This window comes from Grus americana, chromosome 19, assembly GCF_028858705.1.
Source record: "Grus americana isolate bGruAme1 chromosome 19, bGruAme1.mat, whole genome shotgun sequence".
Taxonomy (NCBI): Eukaryota; Metazoa; Chordata; class Aves; order Gruiformes; family Gruidae; genus Grus; species Grus americana.
The window spans coordinates 9,630,717-9,646,767 of NC_072870.1; the positions used below are offsets into that span (position 1 = coordinate 9,630,717).

General features: G+C 34.9%; 1 protein-coding gene across 3 annotated transcripts in view; it reads left to right on the top strand.

Annotated features, from left to right (window-relative positions):
- Nucleotides 1-16,051, top strand: part of BRIP1 (BRCA1 interacting helicase 1) — a 63,044-nt gene that overhangs the window by 644 nt on the left and 46,349 nt on the right. Inside the window, exons 2-10 of one of the 3 annotated variants that reach the window (XM_054847922.1) lie at nucleotides 916-1,045; nucleotides 1,832-1,943; nucleotides 2,429-2,623; nucleotides 2,919-3,046; nucleotides 3,944-4,081; nucleotides 10,404-10,697; nucleotides 11,186-11,407; nucleotides 11,921-12,120; nucleotides 15,583-15,715. In XM_054847922.1, coding sequence (XP_054703897.1) covers nucleotides 953-1,045; nucleotides 1,832-1,943; nucleotides 2,429-2,623; nucleotides 2,919-3,046; nucleotides 3,944-4,081; nucleotides 10,404-10,697; nucleotides 11,186-11,407; nucleotides 11,921-12,120; nucleotides 15,583-15,715 — 1,515 coding nt within the window. In that variant the 5' untranslated portion in view covers nucleotides 916-952. The remainder of the gene's footprint in view (nucleotides 1-915; nucleotides 1,046-1,831; nucleotides 1,944-2,428; nucleotides 2,624-2,918; nucleotides 3,047-3,943; nucleotides 4,082-10,403; nucleotides 10,698-11,185; nucleotides 11,408-11,920; nucleotides 12,121-15,582; nucleotides 15,716-16,051) is intronic. The other 2 variants (XM_054847923.1, XM_054847924.1) reach the window with 2 other exon arrangements.

Sequence of the window (16,051 nt, forward strand, 5' to 3'; positions counted from 1 at the left end):
CGATCTCTTTTTGCTACGATTTCTTTTTCCTGTTGAGAAAGTTGATGATGAAGCTGAATCATGCCATATGTTGCTGGTTTTTTTGATGTACGTGTTTAATCATTAAAAGTAAGATGAGGACACAGGTTAGTGAGTTAATTTGCCACAGGGAATCTGCCAATTTAAAATTGCTCTTTTGTAGTTGCTGAAAACCTGTAAGAAAAAATTTCTCTGTCATTTAAAAAATGTCCTTTTTAAGTCATCCATGCCTCTTCAGTATTTTTAATTCAATAATTTCAACTTTTTAGCATGGGGATAGGGAAACTGACTTTTATTATCCAGAGTGATAGAAATGTAAGATAATACTCCCAGAATAATAAAGTGAATGACACCTCATTTCCCATGAATAATTATGATATCACTAGTAGAGGAAAAATGTTGGTTTAAAACATCTCGCTTCTAAAGTTGGTGTCCAGTCCTATTTTCTCATTGTCATAAAATGAATAGTACGAGCTCCCGTTGTCAGCTTTATCTTTGTAGTTTCTAATGCCTTTGAGTTCAAGCTAATGGACCTACAGAATTGAAAAACTGGCAATTTGTTTATTATCCTAAAATACTTCTTTTGGGTTCTTATCCCAACAATATTCAGTCTGAGAAATAAAATCTGAAATGATGTGTGCAGTTCATCATACTTTTATTTAAATTCCTGATGTTACTCATCAGATGGTGGCAGCTTGCTCTCATTTATAATAAGGACTGAGTCTGAACTGATGGTGTGTAGTAAAAATTCCTATATGCCAATTCTGGTAATATCCTGAACCGCTTAGCCCCCTTATCAGGTTAGCAGTTTCTGCTTGGTTTTGTTTGGTGCCATATGTTGTTTCAGGCTTTGCCTGGTTGTTAGTGTTGACTTCTTAATACTATTTTTTATTGCAGTTATAAACCTGAAGTAAACGGGAGGAAAAAAGTGGCAATGTCTTCTGACGTGTCAGAATATACTATTGGGGGAGTGAAGATTATATTCCCTTGCAAGGCTTACCCTTCACAACTTGCTATGATGAATGCTGTAAGTAGAATTTATATTAACATTTGCTAAACTAATAGCTTATGTTTTCAGAGCCTACAGTATCTTGAGAATGTCAGTTGTAACATAACTTACTGTTCTCTGTGCTGTACAATGATATCTGGCCCATGACTAGGGAACGCTGAAGTACATTTTGGATTTGTGAACATTAATGCTAAGAAACAATTTGTGTTATCTAACACATATGATTATTTAATAAGATACACTGTAATAGAAATTTTATATAATTTTGCGAGTGTATAAGGAGGGAATGATTTAGTAAAACATCTGTCTCTTAAAAGAACATAATATTTCAGTAAGTTTTCACTTTTTGGAAATTTTTTTAAAATGAATATGCTTTACGTTTAACCATTTTTAAACTTTTTTTTTTTTCTCTGTGGGACAAATGGGTTGGTTGTCTAACAGATGTTTTCAATGTTTTGGTTCTGTAAGACTAAAGGAAGCAAGCTAGCCCCATCAGGTATTGCTGTTAGCAGGTAAGTATTTCACAGCCCCTGTAAATAGGCCTCTGAGCATTGCTTATGAGGCAAGTTCCTCTTGAGAGAAATACAGCTAAGCCTTGTCGACCTGTTGTTATTATTAAAGGTGATTGGGTGGGGTCTTGTCTTTTCTTTTCTTTTCTTTTCTTTTCTTTTCTTTTCTTTTCTTTTCTTTTCTTTTCTTTTCTAGACAGCAGGTGTCCTGATCTATTTTTAGAAATTAGCTAAAGATATCTTTGGGGTTTTTTTTCTATTAATTCTGGTTTTGGTCTTGTTATTCTCCTTAAAGATTGTTAAGGGCTTAAATAACAGGCAACACTGTTTGTTGGAGAGCCCTACAGGAAGTGGCAAAAGCTTGGCGTTACTTTGTTCTGCATTATCATGGCAGCAGTCTCTGCATGGTAAGTTGTCTTAGTATCTGTTTGCTCAGTTTTTATTACCAAAATATACTATAATGAATTATTGTTGTTGTTTATCAGCATTTGGTTTCAGGAATCTAACGAGGTCTTTGTCCGCCATTATACATATTGCCTTATTGACAATATAAACAGTAATGGCCAGTAATACTGAGCTGGATTTAGATATCTGTTATCATAAGGGAATTATATGGCTGTTAGAACTTTGAATCCACAAGTTGTAACTTGTGGATTGTAGTTACGCAGATTGAATTGAAAAAGAGGGGCATTTTTCATTTCTGCAAGTTGTTACAGTTCTTTGCACTGCAGTTCTTCAAAGGGTGATGATAGCTTGTTCAGACTTTGTAGAGACACAAGGTTTTATAACTGGTACCTAAACAAAAGCTTTCATCTTAACTGTTTTGAAAGTCTAGTTCTCATGTTTAGCCTTGAGTACTTTTTAATGGGAGACAAATTACTGTGTCCTTTAGAGAAATCACTGCTTACATCGTCATGTGAAAAGGAAGACAGAAAGCCAGAGACATCACCGCCATGTCGCTGTATGTGTCATTCTCAATCTAAGAGCAATGAGGCTTCAACGAGTGTGAATCATGGTGCTTCTTGTTCTTTTAATAATTATGAAACACAAAGTTCCATAAAACCTGGAAGCCCACTAACAAACACAGGTAACTTTATACATAGGCAGCTAAAAATCTGTTCTGGAAGTAAAATATGTAGCCAGTGATGTCAAATTTTTTGCTTTCAAGTCAGGGAATTTTTTTACCATCATAATAGTAGACTACTACATGATTCTGCCCTGCACAGAAACCTCTATGGAAGTGGGGGTTAATGGGTCTAGAAATGTCTAATACTCTTTCCTACATCATGTGTATTTATAGTAAATTCTATTTTAAAAATGTTACCCCTATTTAATGCATTCCTAGTAGTGGACATACCTTTCTATTTTATTTTTAATTACAGAATGTAAGGAAAATGAAACACTAGCTTCGAAATTGTCTGCCAAAAAAAGGTTATCTCTATGTGACAATGAGAATGATGATTTTCAAGTAGACAGGAAAAGGATTCGTCCTTTAGAAACCGAGCAGCAGGTGAGCAGAGTTTATTGGCAGTAAAGTAATCCAGGCATAGCTCAGCAATGCTGTCAAATACCAATCAACATTTCAGAGCAGGGCATAGAGAATAGTTGAGTCATGTCACAGTAATAGTTTAGATTGACAGGCTTTTGTTCATTTTTATTGTTACTTGTTATAAAGGAGTCCATTGTTGCACTGAATCGTTCATAATACCATGTCCTAAATTACATCTTGCATATTTAAACACCAAATATCCCCAAAATATATTTATTCCCAATTGATCTGTAATAGTAAGTCAAAGTATGAGATTCTAGAATTGAAAGTGCTCTTGCAAATATGTATTAGAAATACAAATAATACTGTGAATGTATTAGAGTTCCATTTTATATCCTGCCAAATGTAGTTATCTCTGGCCCAATATGTGGAGTGCGATATTTCTGTAATGTTTTCATCTGTGTCAGTATTGATATCACATGACTTAGTACTTGTATTCAGATGTGCACTGTAAATAGCTTTTATATTGCTTTAGATTATTGCTCAGATGGTTACTTTTGTTTAAGTTTTTAGATCAATATGGATTGAATTTATTTCTTGTTTTAGTTATGGAAGCTTTCTGCCTATATCTATATGGTATTATAATTTCTATCAGTTCTGTAACAGTGAGAAATTAAAAGCTCAGCAATAATTAGAGATTGTTGTTGTTGTTACTGAATTTTGTAATTAAAACTTTGTAGCTTTTCCCAAATGACTTTTGTGTGGCTTAGATTTAGGTTAAACTGTTAATGAATATTAGTGATGCACTGTGTTACTGAAACAGACTCAGTGGGAAAACAGTTGAAACAAAATCACTGACTGCCAGTGTAAGCACATACTCCTGTCCAGTGCATTTGAACACAGTGCTTTTTTCCCTAGCAGGTTAGAAAACGTCATTGTTTTGCAAAAGGAGCACAGCTAGTTGATGCTTTAGAAGTTTATCATCAGAGAAAAAATGGAGAGCTGATTGTTCACTCTGAAAAAAGTGTGAAAACCACTACTTTTTCTCCCAAAACAGTAAGTAATATACTAATATCTTTTACATCGGGACTGTTAGTTCAAGAGCAATTTTAAAATATTTTACTGTAAGGAAATTATCCATGAAATACAGCTTGTTAATATAGTTTCAGAAAACACTGTACCTCTGGCTGCATTACAGCCTAATGTAAATATTCCCAAGTATGTGAGTTGCTTTAAAGTAATATATTGTCACTATCTATAGCAAGAACTGCAGTGGCTTGTACTCCTAATGGTGCTGTCTAACCAACGTGCTTGCAAAGTGTAAATTATTTCTGTGAAAGTTGCTCTTCTAAACAGTGGGTTGAACTCTTTTATACAGTGGCTCCCCAAGAGCACAGAATCTGGCCCAGCAATTCAGCCTGTAAACTTTCAATATGTGACAGCAACTGTACAGCAGATATAAATCTGTGTGTTCTATTCCAGTTTAGAGTAGATTTATGACATTATGGAAAAACTTGAAACTAGGACCATGGAAATTAAGTGACATCAGAGCTTGTAGATTTTGTTCAACTTGCCATTCATTGTTTTGTGGCATATGTAGTAAATGAAAGACAGCATTTAATGTTAACACGTGTGCCTTTTAGACCTTAAAAAAGTAGTATGGAGAAAGTTGGAGCTGATCACTACAATATATTATAATAAAAAATGATTAATAAATATTGCACATGATTGAGAAGAAAAATGCTGTGTGTTACTGTGATAGATCTATGTTTTGGGTTTTTTGTGGTTTTGTTTGGTTTTTTTAAATTACCACTTTCCATAGCAGAAATATCACATAAGAAGCTGAGATACAAATATGCAGTTTGTTCTGCAGCTTTCTGCTAGGCATATTCTGCATTTCTTGGTGTTTGAATCTTACTGATTTTACATAGAAGTTTGTTGAAGCAAAACCAGTAGAAGAAGAAAAAATCTGAGTCAGTAGAGAGATGAATGTCAGATGCCAAATGATGTTAGTGTTGTAGTTCCCATGAATGCTTGTCAAAGGCTGTGACAGAATAGTTCTTGTCAATATTAAAATATAGGAGCATGCCATGAAATCATGAAATTTTATGTTTGAGGCAAATAAAAGAAAGGAATGAGTGACCTTTTTTCTTCAGTACAAGAAATCTACTTTCTTCTTTCAACATTCTCCCTTTCCAATATATTTTTTGTTTTATGGTAATACCCATCTGTAGGTAACTCGACTTCTAAGTACAGGGGGTTTAATGTATGTTTGGAAATATGCTTGGTTTCAACAAGCATTTAAGTTTTCTTTCCACCTATTCCAACAGCTCTTCACTCTTTGTATGCCCTAAATTAGCTTCTATTTTAATCAGCATGTTTCAACTTCAAGAGCTGTTTTCCAGTATACTATGATTTTGTAAACACAAAAGAAGCCAAAAGCTTTGGTTTTACTCTAAGACACTGGGAGCTAAATCTTTTCTTGACAAAAGTGAATCTGTGTTCTAGGTCATTCGGTGGGAACTAATTTTTATTAGTTTTGGAAAGCTCTGTAGATTTTTGAGTAGGATTTGAAATGCTTTGTGCCACTGAACTTCAATTGGTAGTTTGAAATACAAAGGCCAGCAGAGTGTGCTGTTGATTTTCAAATAAAAACACCTTTCTTCCTTGATTGTAAAATTTGCTTTGGTACTTTGGTCTGGGTATCTGAAAAACTTGATTTACAACTTCTAGAATTTTCATGTAGTGAAGAAAACTGAAAACTTTTAGTATAGATAACTAACTGTTAAATAATAATATATTGAATAATAGTCTGATTTTCTAAGAAAACTCTTCATTTTCTGTAACGGTAGTTGAGCTGTACTTGTGTGTGTTATAATGTGCTATCCATGGGTCTGATTTTGCAGATAGTACAGTATACTATTCAAGGTTTAAACACTATACTGTTTACTACTTTAGAAAGAAGTAACCTAAGAAGAAATAAAAGTGTTTATTTCCATTAAAGTTTCTTTTTAAGAATGAAAGGAGTGTTTATTTCTTTGTTAAAACGAAAAGTCTCTTTTTAAGAATGAAAGAATAAGGTATTATTTTCCTGTGGTGAACTTTTACTTTAGCCAACTGAGAAGTTGTCTGCTATTGAGACACAATAGTAAGTAAGGCCTTATTTATCATTAGTGGTTCTGTGGCTTAACTACATTAAGACATGAAGAGCATCATGGCATAGGCTGTTAGGTATAAAAATGCTTATGAAATAAATGTAGCTTATGAAATAAAGTCAGCTGAGGTTATGTTCAACGTTTATCATAGTTGACTATGTATTTAGGATAATACAAGAATGCAATAAAAATATATTTTAATCAGTGAGATGACCTTGCCTTTGTATAACTTGTGTTTTACTGTAGACAATCCTGTGCTTAAAACCAATTTAGTTTCTTGTCAAGTCCTTTTTATAGCCCAAAAGGGTTGGTTGCTGTAAGAGCATGAGAGGTACTGCCGAGCATTGCTGCATCAGAACACCTGTAGATCCAGTGGGTGAGGATCTTCTGCCTGAGGTGACTGCCTGTTCTTAACTGCTTTCAGTCCAGGGCCTGGTAATCCATTTCTGTCCTTCTCCTGTTAATTCTTGCAAGAGAGGGCAGTTCTAGTGTGAGGTTTGATGAGAAATTATACCCTTACGATACTCTCTTGATTACTTCTGTCAAAGCATACGGTCTGAGAAACTGGGGCAGCTGGGTTAAGGAATCCCCATTTATACTAGGTAAAAAAAGTAAACAGTAAATGGAGAGTAGTGTAACAAACACTTGGGGTATCAAAAAACAACTGTGAAAAGAATCTGTCTTAATGTGCTAGCCCATTGCAGTTTAACATATTGCTTACAACCTTCACAATGGAGTTTGAGTGACTTCTGTTACACATTCCAGGAGACTGGCAGCCTGTTACAATCAGGGTCTGGACTCCAGAATAGGCTAATTTACCACGATGGGATGAAGAAAGTTGTGGATTTGTATTACACGCTCTCACCTGACACTGTATCTGATCCTTTTGCCGCTGATTGACATTTTGAATGAGCTCTTTGAAGCAAGTTCCAGCTTAATTAAAACGTTTGCTTGGTTAGCAGTGATCTGTGAAAGCCTGTGATAAATATTGAACTGGGTTCACCTGCTGGTTACTGTGAGAGGATAAACAGCTGCTTTGTGTACTTTAATCAAGAAGCTGCAGCAGCAGAATACTGTGCTTTTTGAGAGCTTATAAAGGAATGGTTGAAAAGCTCTGGTAATGTCACTGCCGATATCTTACTAGATTGTGCTTGTGTGATATTTCACACAAGAGGTATTCACTGCTGTATCATTTAGATGGCTTTCTAACCGGGAAATGTAGATGAAGATATGAAGAGCTCCTCTTATCTCTTTGTGTTTCAAAGATCATAGCCTCAGTGTTTGTTTAGCTCTATTTTACACGTAGGACAGGTTGGTGGACTTGATTATTCCTTTTTTAATCGGACTTCCACGTTTTTGCCATATAAATATTGATGTGATAGGCTGTTTTATCTACCCCCTGACAGAAGTAAAAACAAGCTGGATTAGCCTAAAGTCCGTATAGTCTGGTATCTGATCTCTAACAGCATCTGTTACTGAATGTTTCTGATTAGATACTGCAGAAAGTAGAGTATCTTTTTTTTTTTCCCCCCCTCTCCCAAATGAAAAATCTCAATTCCAGATTCAAACAGCTGAAAACAGATTTAGTTCTGAAGCCAGAGAGTATTATGAAATAGTTTTCTGTTGTCCTAATATTAATTATTTCTACTCCACCCCCTCCCTCAATTCTTTCATAAATAAATTGAAACATTTTCTAATTTTATTATAGTATAGCCGGTATCTCTGTGTTATGAGTCTAAAATTTTGTACTTCATGAGGTAACACTGCTATGGAAACTGCCATATTGGAGTTATCATTCTGTTCAGCTGGAGGGTATTCTCTTTCCTTTTGCTGTAGTAATGGGAGATTAACACCACATTAGATTTTGCTATGTGATATTGATAGTAAATTCTTTTTATAGAAATACAGAATTAAAATAGTTTGGTTTTAATAACATTTAAAGATGACCAAACTATTTTCTAAACGATAACAAAGAATTCCAGTGCAAATTGACACACTTGGATAATGTGCAAATAACATGAAGAACTCAACTTTTAAACTATGTTTTAACCATTTTCTTAAAGTTTCTCTTCATTATAAAGGACCTTCTAAAATGTTTTATTTATTTATTTGTATTTCAGGCTAATAGTGTCTGTGGCTGTCAGAAATGTTATGACTACTGCAGGCAGTTCTATACCCTTACTAGTTACTATAAAATCAGTCAGAGTTTACAACTTTCTCAATGTTCGAGAGAGGTTTTTTGTTTGTTTTTTAAAGTTAAATGTAACATTTTAAAACTGGAATAATGGCTACAGTGCTTCTTACAGCCACTATTATACCAATTTCAAACCTTTTAAGAACTTTTAGGGTCACCTGTAAAATACCGTAATTTATAAGCGTTATACATAAGAACACTTTTAATTCTTTTCATAAAAAAGAAATATAGAGGCTTTTTTTAAACCCATCATAGAAGAGCCTTCTGTTCATGTTTATGTATATATTTATTTGAACTGCATTTTCCTGTTGTTCTCACAGCTTTTGCAAAATAGCTGCCTGATTGGTCCTAATATTTTTCTATTACTTTTATTTGGCAAACTAAACGTGAGGCTTAGCATTAGCAATGAAGTATTAGTGGTGTGGTATCATGTTGGAATTCTGTGTATTCTTTTTACCTCTGAAAACACAAGCTGATTTGAATTAAAATTAAAAGATAAATGAGTTCTTAAAGGCCCTACACAATAACAGCTTCAGTTATATTAATTGTTAGCATAGTAATGTGTTTTTCATTATTTCAAAGAGAAAAACAAAATATAGATGATAGAAATATCAAGGTACAATTTGCATTGCAGTTTTCTGTGTGAGTACAAACCGAGTTGAGCATTGCCACATATGTAACATATACCATATGTCAGCTGTTTCCTGCTTCAGTGTTGACAAAAGCCCCATTCATAACTCTTCTTTTTATCCTTTCAGTGAATAAGTAATTATTCAATATAGAAGGCAGGATATTTGGAACTGGCTATTTAATGTGGCAGCACACCGTAATGAAATCTGCTGTTACTGGCAACCTGAGAGGGGAATGTAACAATTCCAGCATGGGTGTAACTTTATCTGCTTTGAGGGCCTGTTTATTTGGCACATCAGTGAACCTTTTATCCCAGTGAGTGACAGCTCCAGAAGGGTTACATTTACATGCATTCTATCATGTATTGTAATATTTAATGGCAGACAAGGCTGAGTGGGACTAAGGGTAATAAGAACTTGCTTTTCCTCAGAGCGGAGCCTAAAAGACAGCTTGATCCCCAGAATTGTGGTGTAACACACGGCATGACTTAGCATTTGTTTATAATGGATAATCTTACTGATTACAATTAAAAGAGGAGGGAGGAGTATTTGAGCAGGCAACTACATGTTGTTACTTGCACTGTCACCTGAAAACCAAATACAAACTCTTTTACGCTAAAAGAATTCATTATTTTTTATGGGAGGTGTGTGTGGACATGGTTACTCATGAGTTATTTTGTTTTCCCTGTGTCTTTTCACACTAATTATTAAAATTTCATGACAGTTGTTCCAGTATTTTATGTTATGAAAGATGGTGCTTCTCAAGGAGAAAAAAAATTGGCTTTTAACAAATATTTTACAGGGTTAGGTTCTATTTAGAATTATTGCCTATTTTGTCTTTTATTCTTACAGTTATTAGATGGCCTTTGTCATAATGGCATAGCAAACATGTTTCTAATGGAGAGTATATGATGGAGTCTGTTTTATCTGCAAACAGATTTCTTTAAACTGTCCAGACGACTTCTGCTTGCTTTAAGGAAAAATGTACTCAGTATTTTAATTTGGGTGTCTGGTCCCAAGGTTTCTTCATTTAAGGTGATGGACACTTCTTGTTCTGTAACAGGAGTGTCCTTATGCCGAACCTTAAATGTGAGAAGTTTATTTTATTCACATATATAAATACTACACTAGAATAATTTTTTTTTCCTATGATTGTGTTATGATGAAGTTGTATCTAGTGATTGCTAGAAGTTTTTTTTTTTTTAAGATTTTCAGGCATAAGGACATGGTGTGTATGCTTTAACATTTTTAAACTTTTTGCAGTTTGATGGGCCAGCCTGGTGATTTAACAGGCTGTCTTGAACTATCCTAGAGGGCATTTTCTAGACAGACCATAAGCAGGTTTAGCATGTTCATCTTACCGAGGGATTTTGTTAATCTTTTTTTGTTTTGGGTTGCAGTCTTCTGGTCCTTGCACTGAATGTTCCTGTTCTTCTGGAAAAGAAACTGATAAAGATACTAGTAACAGAAAGAAGAAAGAAAATGGAGATCGGTCTTTCATTCCCAAAATATTTTTTGGAACACGAACACACAAGCAAATATCCCAGATTACTAGAGAGTTGAAGAGAACAGCGCATTCCAGTGTCCCTATGACAATTCTTTCTAGCCGGGATTATACCTGTATTCATCCAGTGGTATCTAGTAGTGGTAGTAACAGGAATGAAATGTGTGTAGAATTGCTGGAAGGAAAACATGTGAGTAATTTTGTTTCAGAAAATGAGCATTCATTTAAACATATTAAAATGAAAGGTAGTTGAACAGTTGGAATGAGTAACATTTTTGACTTCTTTATACTATGTTGGTTAAATGCCTCTCGTAATTTGATTTAAATATTACTTGTTAGAAAATGTTGATATGCAGTATCAATACTGAAAAAATATATGATGATGGGAATAATATTTATGACTGCTAGGTTAATGTTCTTAGTAAGACTTAAATTATCTTTGGTTTTATAGATGAAGTGTCCTTTATCGATGTACATTTTAGGAACATGGATTTGCCTGTTTTCTTCCTGACACGATGTGGTTTTCATTATTGTCTTTCATTATTGTCCAACAAAAAAAGTAGCCATTAGAAATGCTTCCAGACAATAAAGTCAAATGCACATAACATCTTGGAGGATTTGAGCTTACTTGTTTTTCGTTATTTTTTGTAACCACTATCTGTGCTTATTTGCTTTTAGGGCAAGTCATGTCTTTACTATCATGGTGTTCATAAGCTCAGTGAACACCATGCCCTACAGTCTGCACATGGGATGTATCAGGCTTGGGACATTGAAGACCTAGTGAGCCTGGGAAAGAAGCTTCGTGCCTGTGCATATTTTGCAGCCAGGGAATTCATGGTCAGCGCAGATATTGTATTTTGTCCTTATAATTATCTCCTAGACCCACAGATACGGGAGAGTGTAAGTATATTTGTAAGAAGATTGCAATAACTGAAGTTAAAGGGAAGTTAGAAACATAATGTTCAGTGGCTGTGGTCAACTGAAATCCAATTCATATCCAAAATACTACCTACAAAAGCTCCTGGGTTAAAGAATTTTTTCTCTCCCTCTGCCCCATGAGCATTTCTGTATTCCGAGTAATTCTTCCCCTGGTGTCATACTCCAGCTGATCAGTCACATGTTTTCTTCAATAAGTGGAAAAGAAGCCCTTGCAAACTTCACAATTGTTTGGTTTATGGAGAGTGTAGTAGGTTCAGATTATATTCATCCAGGCTGAGATAAGGCTTTTTGTTTGTTTGTTTTTCCCTTCCCTGGTTATTTTCTAGGTTACAGAAATTGGATCAAAAAGCTGAAAACTTTCTGTTGCTTACACTGTGATGCAGAATATGCGCTTTTTAAACAGGATTCTGTTAGTTGCTGTTTCTCATTAATGTCTTTCACTCTGTTTTACTAGATAATAATTTTCTTTTTTAGATGGAAATTAACCTAAAAGGCCAAGTAGTCATTTTAGATGAAGCCCATAATATTGAAGACTGTGCACGGGAGTCAGTGAGCTACGGCGTTACAGAAAGTCAACTAAGAGCTGCTCGAGAAGAGCTAGATTTCATGGTCAATAACAACATCAGGCAGAAGGATCATGAGCCCCTACGGGCTGTGTGCTGCTCTTTGTCAAAGTAAGGCAACTCTTTCTAATTCCATTATATCAATTAGTATTTTTAAAAATTACATTTAGATTCTTTTTGCTGATGAAATGTACTGGTTACTATGTTGCATCAGATAGTTTGAAGTATTCCTCTGTTGCATTCTATGCAGTCACCTGATTTTTGTTGAATGATGCGCTGATCTTTGTGGGGCTTACTGTCCTACTTTCATACTTCTGCATGAAAATTTTACCTAAGATAAATAATTTTTATCTTTCACATGCTTCTGTTTTCTTATTTGACAAATAGTAATAGTGTTATTTTGTCAAAGCATTAATTAGTTCACATTTATAAAATGCTTTCAGAGCCTTGGACAGGAATTGTTTGGAACAGGTTGGAATCTGGTTTTGGAATCAGATTGGAATCTCTTTGGAATAGATTCTTCAGAGTTGAAAGTGAATTTATAAGTCATGCCCTTTGTTTTCTCTGTGAAACAACTTAAACTTGAGTAATGAGATAAGGGGATACATGCAAATTCTCAGAAGAGACTTGTTGAAGTCTTTAGAGAATTCAGGTAGCAAACTCTTTGAACGAGCATGGACTACCCTCTTTGAATTTCTGATTAGTCTCAGACAAAAGTTGTCTATGCAGAATTGCTAATTGTTCTTTCTCCCTGGTCTATGTCAATAGAATGTGGTTTTAATTATTTGCTTTTGTACTGAAGTTGAAATCAAGGATGTGCTGAACCTCTTAGTGCCTGCCATGTTGGAACACAAGGATCATGGAGTTCAGTGGATAGAGAAATATGGATGATTGAGAGAGTGGTTTTAAAAGCAAGAGTTGATCAGTAAGGCAGAAAGTAGTTGAGAAAACGGAAAATGTTCTCCTCTTGTCTGCTTTTTTCTGTACTCATAGAGGAAAAGGTAGTAAGAAGGTAAAACCCAGAAACTATGGACACAGAATTGGAAGGGGAAGACCTGAGCAGAAGTTGAAAATCATGAGAGGGGATGGAACAGAAGCAAACGGGCTGAGGGCAGAAGCTCAGGAAGGAGGGAAAGAAACAAGGGGCCAAGGGCAAAAGTCTTTTGAGTGGAGTGGGAACATGGGAAAGGTGAAACAATGTCAGAAGAGTCTGTCACCACTACAGAATTTGGAATTCAGCTCTGTAGCCCTTAATTTTTGAACCTTTCTTTTGACGGATCCAGGGACTGAAAGAGTTCAGAAATGTACTGCTAATGAAACCTTGAACAACAGAGTCAGAAGAATAAAAGTGAATTATGATACAAGTGGCTTTGAAGTTAGCTGAACTCTGATTCAGTGCATGTCAAATTGTCATTTTGTTGCATTAGTGGTTGGTGAAATAGACTTTGGAGAACACTACAGCAAGTAGTTCACCATTTTTCCTATACTTTTTCTATTCTGAGAATTAATGTTTCTCTGTCACAGAGAGAAGTGACTTTTGTTTTTCTTTTTTGCAGAAGCTAATTCTCCTACCTTGGCTATTTCAAATGTTAAAATTTAGTAAAAGATGAGAACAGCATGGCTGGAGATTTGATTGCCTCAAGCTTTTTAACCTTATCAGAAAGACTAAGGTTGATTGTCTTGGCAAATCTGCCAACAGCATGAAAAGCAGTTGTTGGAAAGCAGAAGACTGGGTGTAAATAGCCAGTAATTGGTAAAATGCTGTTGCATTGTGACATGGCTTTGCCAAATGCATGGGTAATTAGAAAAATCTTATTTCAGTTATAAAGATCCTAGGCCCTCTTTCCAGAAAGCACTTAAGCATGGGCTTAGTGCCACAGAGGTGCTAAAATGACCTTTCTGAGGAATTTGAAGGTAGACCAGTAGAAGTATACTGGCAAGCTTTTCCGATGAGATGCAGATTTACCAGGACAAATTTGTTTGTTCAATGGAGTAAGGTGTATCCACAATCAGATTTTCTGTTAGAGAGGGAAGGAGCAAAGATACTTTCTTGAATTGAAGGCATGTTTGTAACACTTGTTTAAATCTTTTTCTGAAAATATTGCATACACCAATTTTCACTGTAAAACCATAGATATCTTTCTGGGAATCAAGCTAATTTATGCTTACTGCTTTACTCTAAAAATAAATTAGCAGGTATTTCAAGTAAATGCTTTAACGTTAGATTTAATTGGATGGAATTTATTCTAGAAATTGCTTTTTTTGTGATATTTTAGTATTGGGAAGGTTGCTGTGTTAAATTTGTATTTGCATTTATAGCACGACCATTTCAAAAGTATGTGATGGTGTTTGAAGTTGTAACAGGGAAACAGAAGTTTTACATTGCCTGCAATATTTTGTCCATTGTAAATCTGTTTCATTTCTGTCATAGTGGCCTTGTCCTAATTTTAGTTCCAGGTCTTCTTGATGTTACATTTGAGGAAATGAGGCAGAGTACTACACTGGTGAAGTTCTGCTTGCGTTAGTGATCATCATTCCTTAATAAGATAAAGCAAATTATAGCCAAAGAAGGGATTGTCATGGTAGTATTGATGGGGTTTTGTTTGTATTTAACCTGGCAAACAGAAAAGTGTTTTTTTTAATTGTTCCATTGATCAGATTATTTGCAGTGACAGGACAGGAAATCTGGAACTGAAGCAGTCACTGAGCCTTGTTGCTTTAGTTGATAATGATGAACTGATTTTACAGGTAAATATTTTGAACTGTTGTAGAAATGACAGCTGTCTTTCTGATGCCTCCTGCTGGTTGATGAAACAGACAGCTTCGGCATTTCCTGAGAGGGAGAAGGCCTGCCCGCTTTTCTAGATGGAGCAAAGGTCTTGCAGTACTGCAGGGATGATGAAGGACACGTTCAGTTAGAGAAAATTGTAGCTTTGCAGCAAATGAGAGAATCTGCATTTTTATATCATGATTTTAGAAAGTCTTATCATATTTTGCATTGTATGTACAATTACATAATTTTCATTATCATTTTCAAATTGTAGCAGAGTTACAAATATCTGTAGGTTAAAATATGCACTTTTTATTGCCCCACTTACCCTTACTGCTTATAAATATTCCAACTACTAGTTTCATGCCTCAAGATTTGTTCTTAATAGGAAAGCCTGCAATTGACAGAGATGATAAGCCAACTTGCATCAGTTAGAGTAATGATGAGTGGCTTTAAAAGTGCAGCAGAAATATTTCTTAAATGAGCCTGACGTTATATCATAAGATGCATTTTAATCCTTTTTCTTTATTGTAAAGATATTATATGATGATAAAATATAAATGTATAGGAACAAATTTTTCTGTCACTTCAATGAGCTGCATCAAGAGCAGTTCTGCAGAAGTTAGTTCAACAGTGAAAAACTGTCATAAGGAAGAGCAGAATCTCTCTACTTAGATGTTGTAAAATATTTATCATCATCATAGAAGTCTGGTGCAATTTTTTAGGTTTGTTTTGTACCTGCGAAGTATCTCTAAATCTCTAAAACTAATGCTGTAATGATTTCTGATTTCTCTCTTTTACAGCTGGTTACAGGAGAGCTCTAGTCAACTAGTAGAAAGAGGGTACGAAACTTCCTGTAAGGTTTGGAGTGGAAGAGAAATGCTCACCATTTTGCACAACATGGGAATAACTGGTATTACTTTTCCCATTTTACAGGTAATGTTGTATGCTATATACATGAGTACCAGAGTGCATAATACTGATGATGTTAAACATCTTAAAATGTACATAAGTTAAATGCTAATGAATATTTTCATTTACTGCAATACTGAAAAGCTGTCTGAAAATGATACCTGATGAAAACCAGGAGTAATCCACTTGAGCTACTGGAAGTTGTGGAGAATCGATGTTTTAAAGGATATAACTGATCACGTACAATTATTTAAACTGAACCATTGTGTCACAGATAGTTTTGTCTGTTCTGTCCAGCTGTATTTTTTTGGCTGTTGAAATGTATTTACACTATTTTCAATCTTCTCTCTTCTTTCTGTG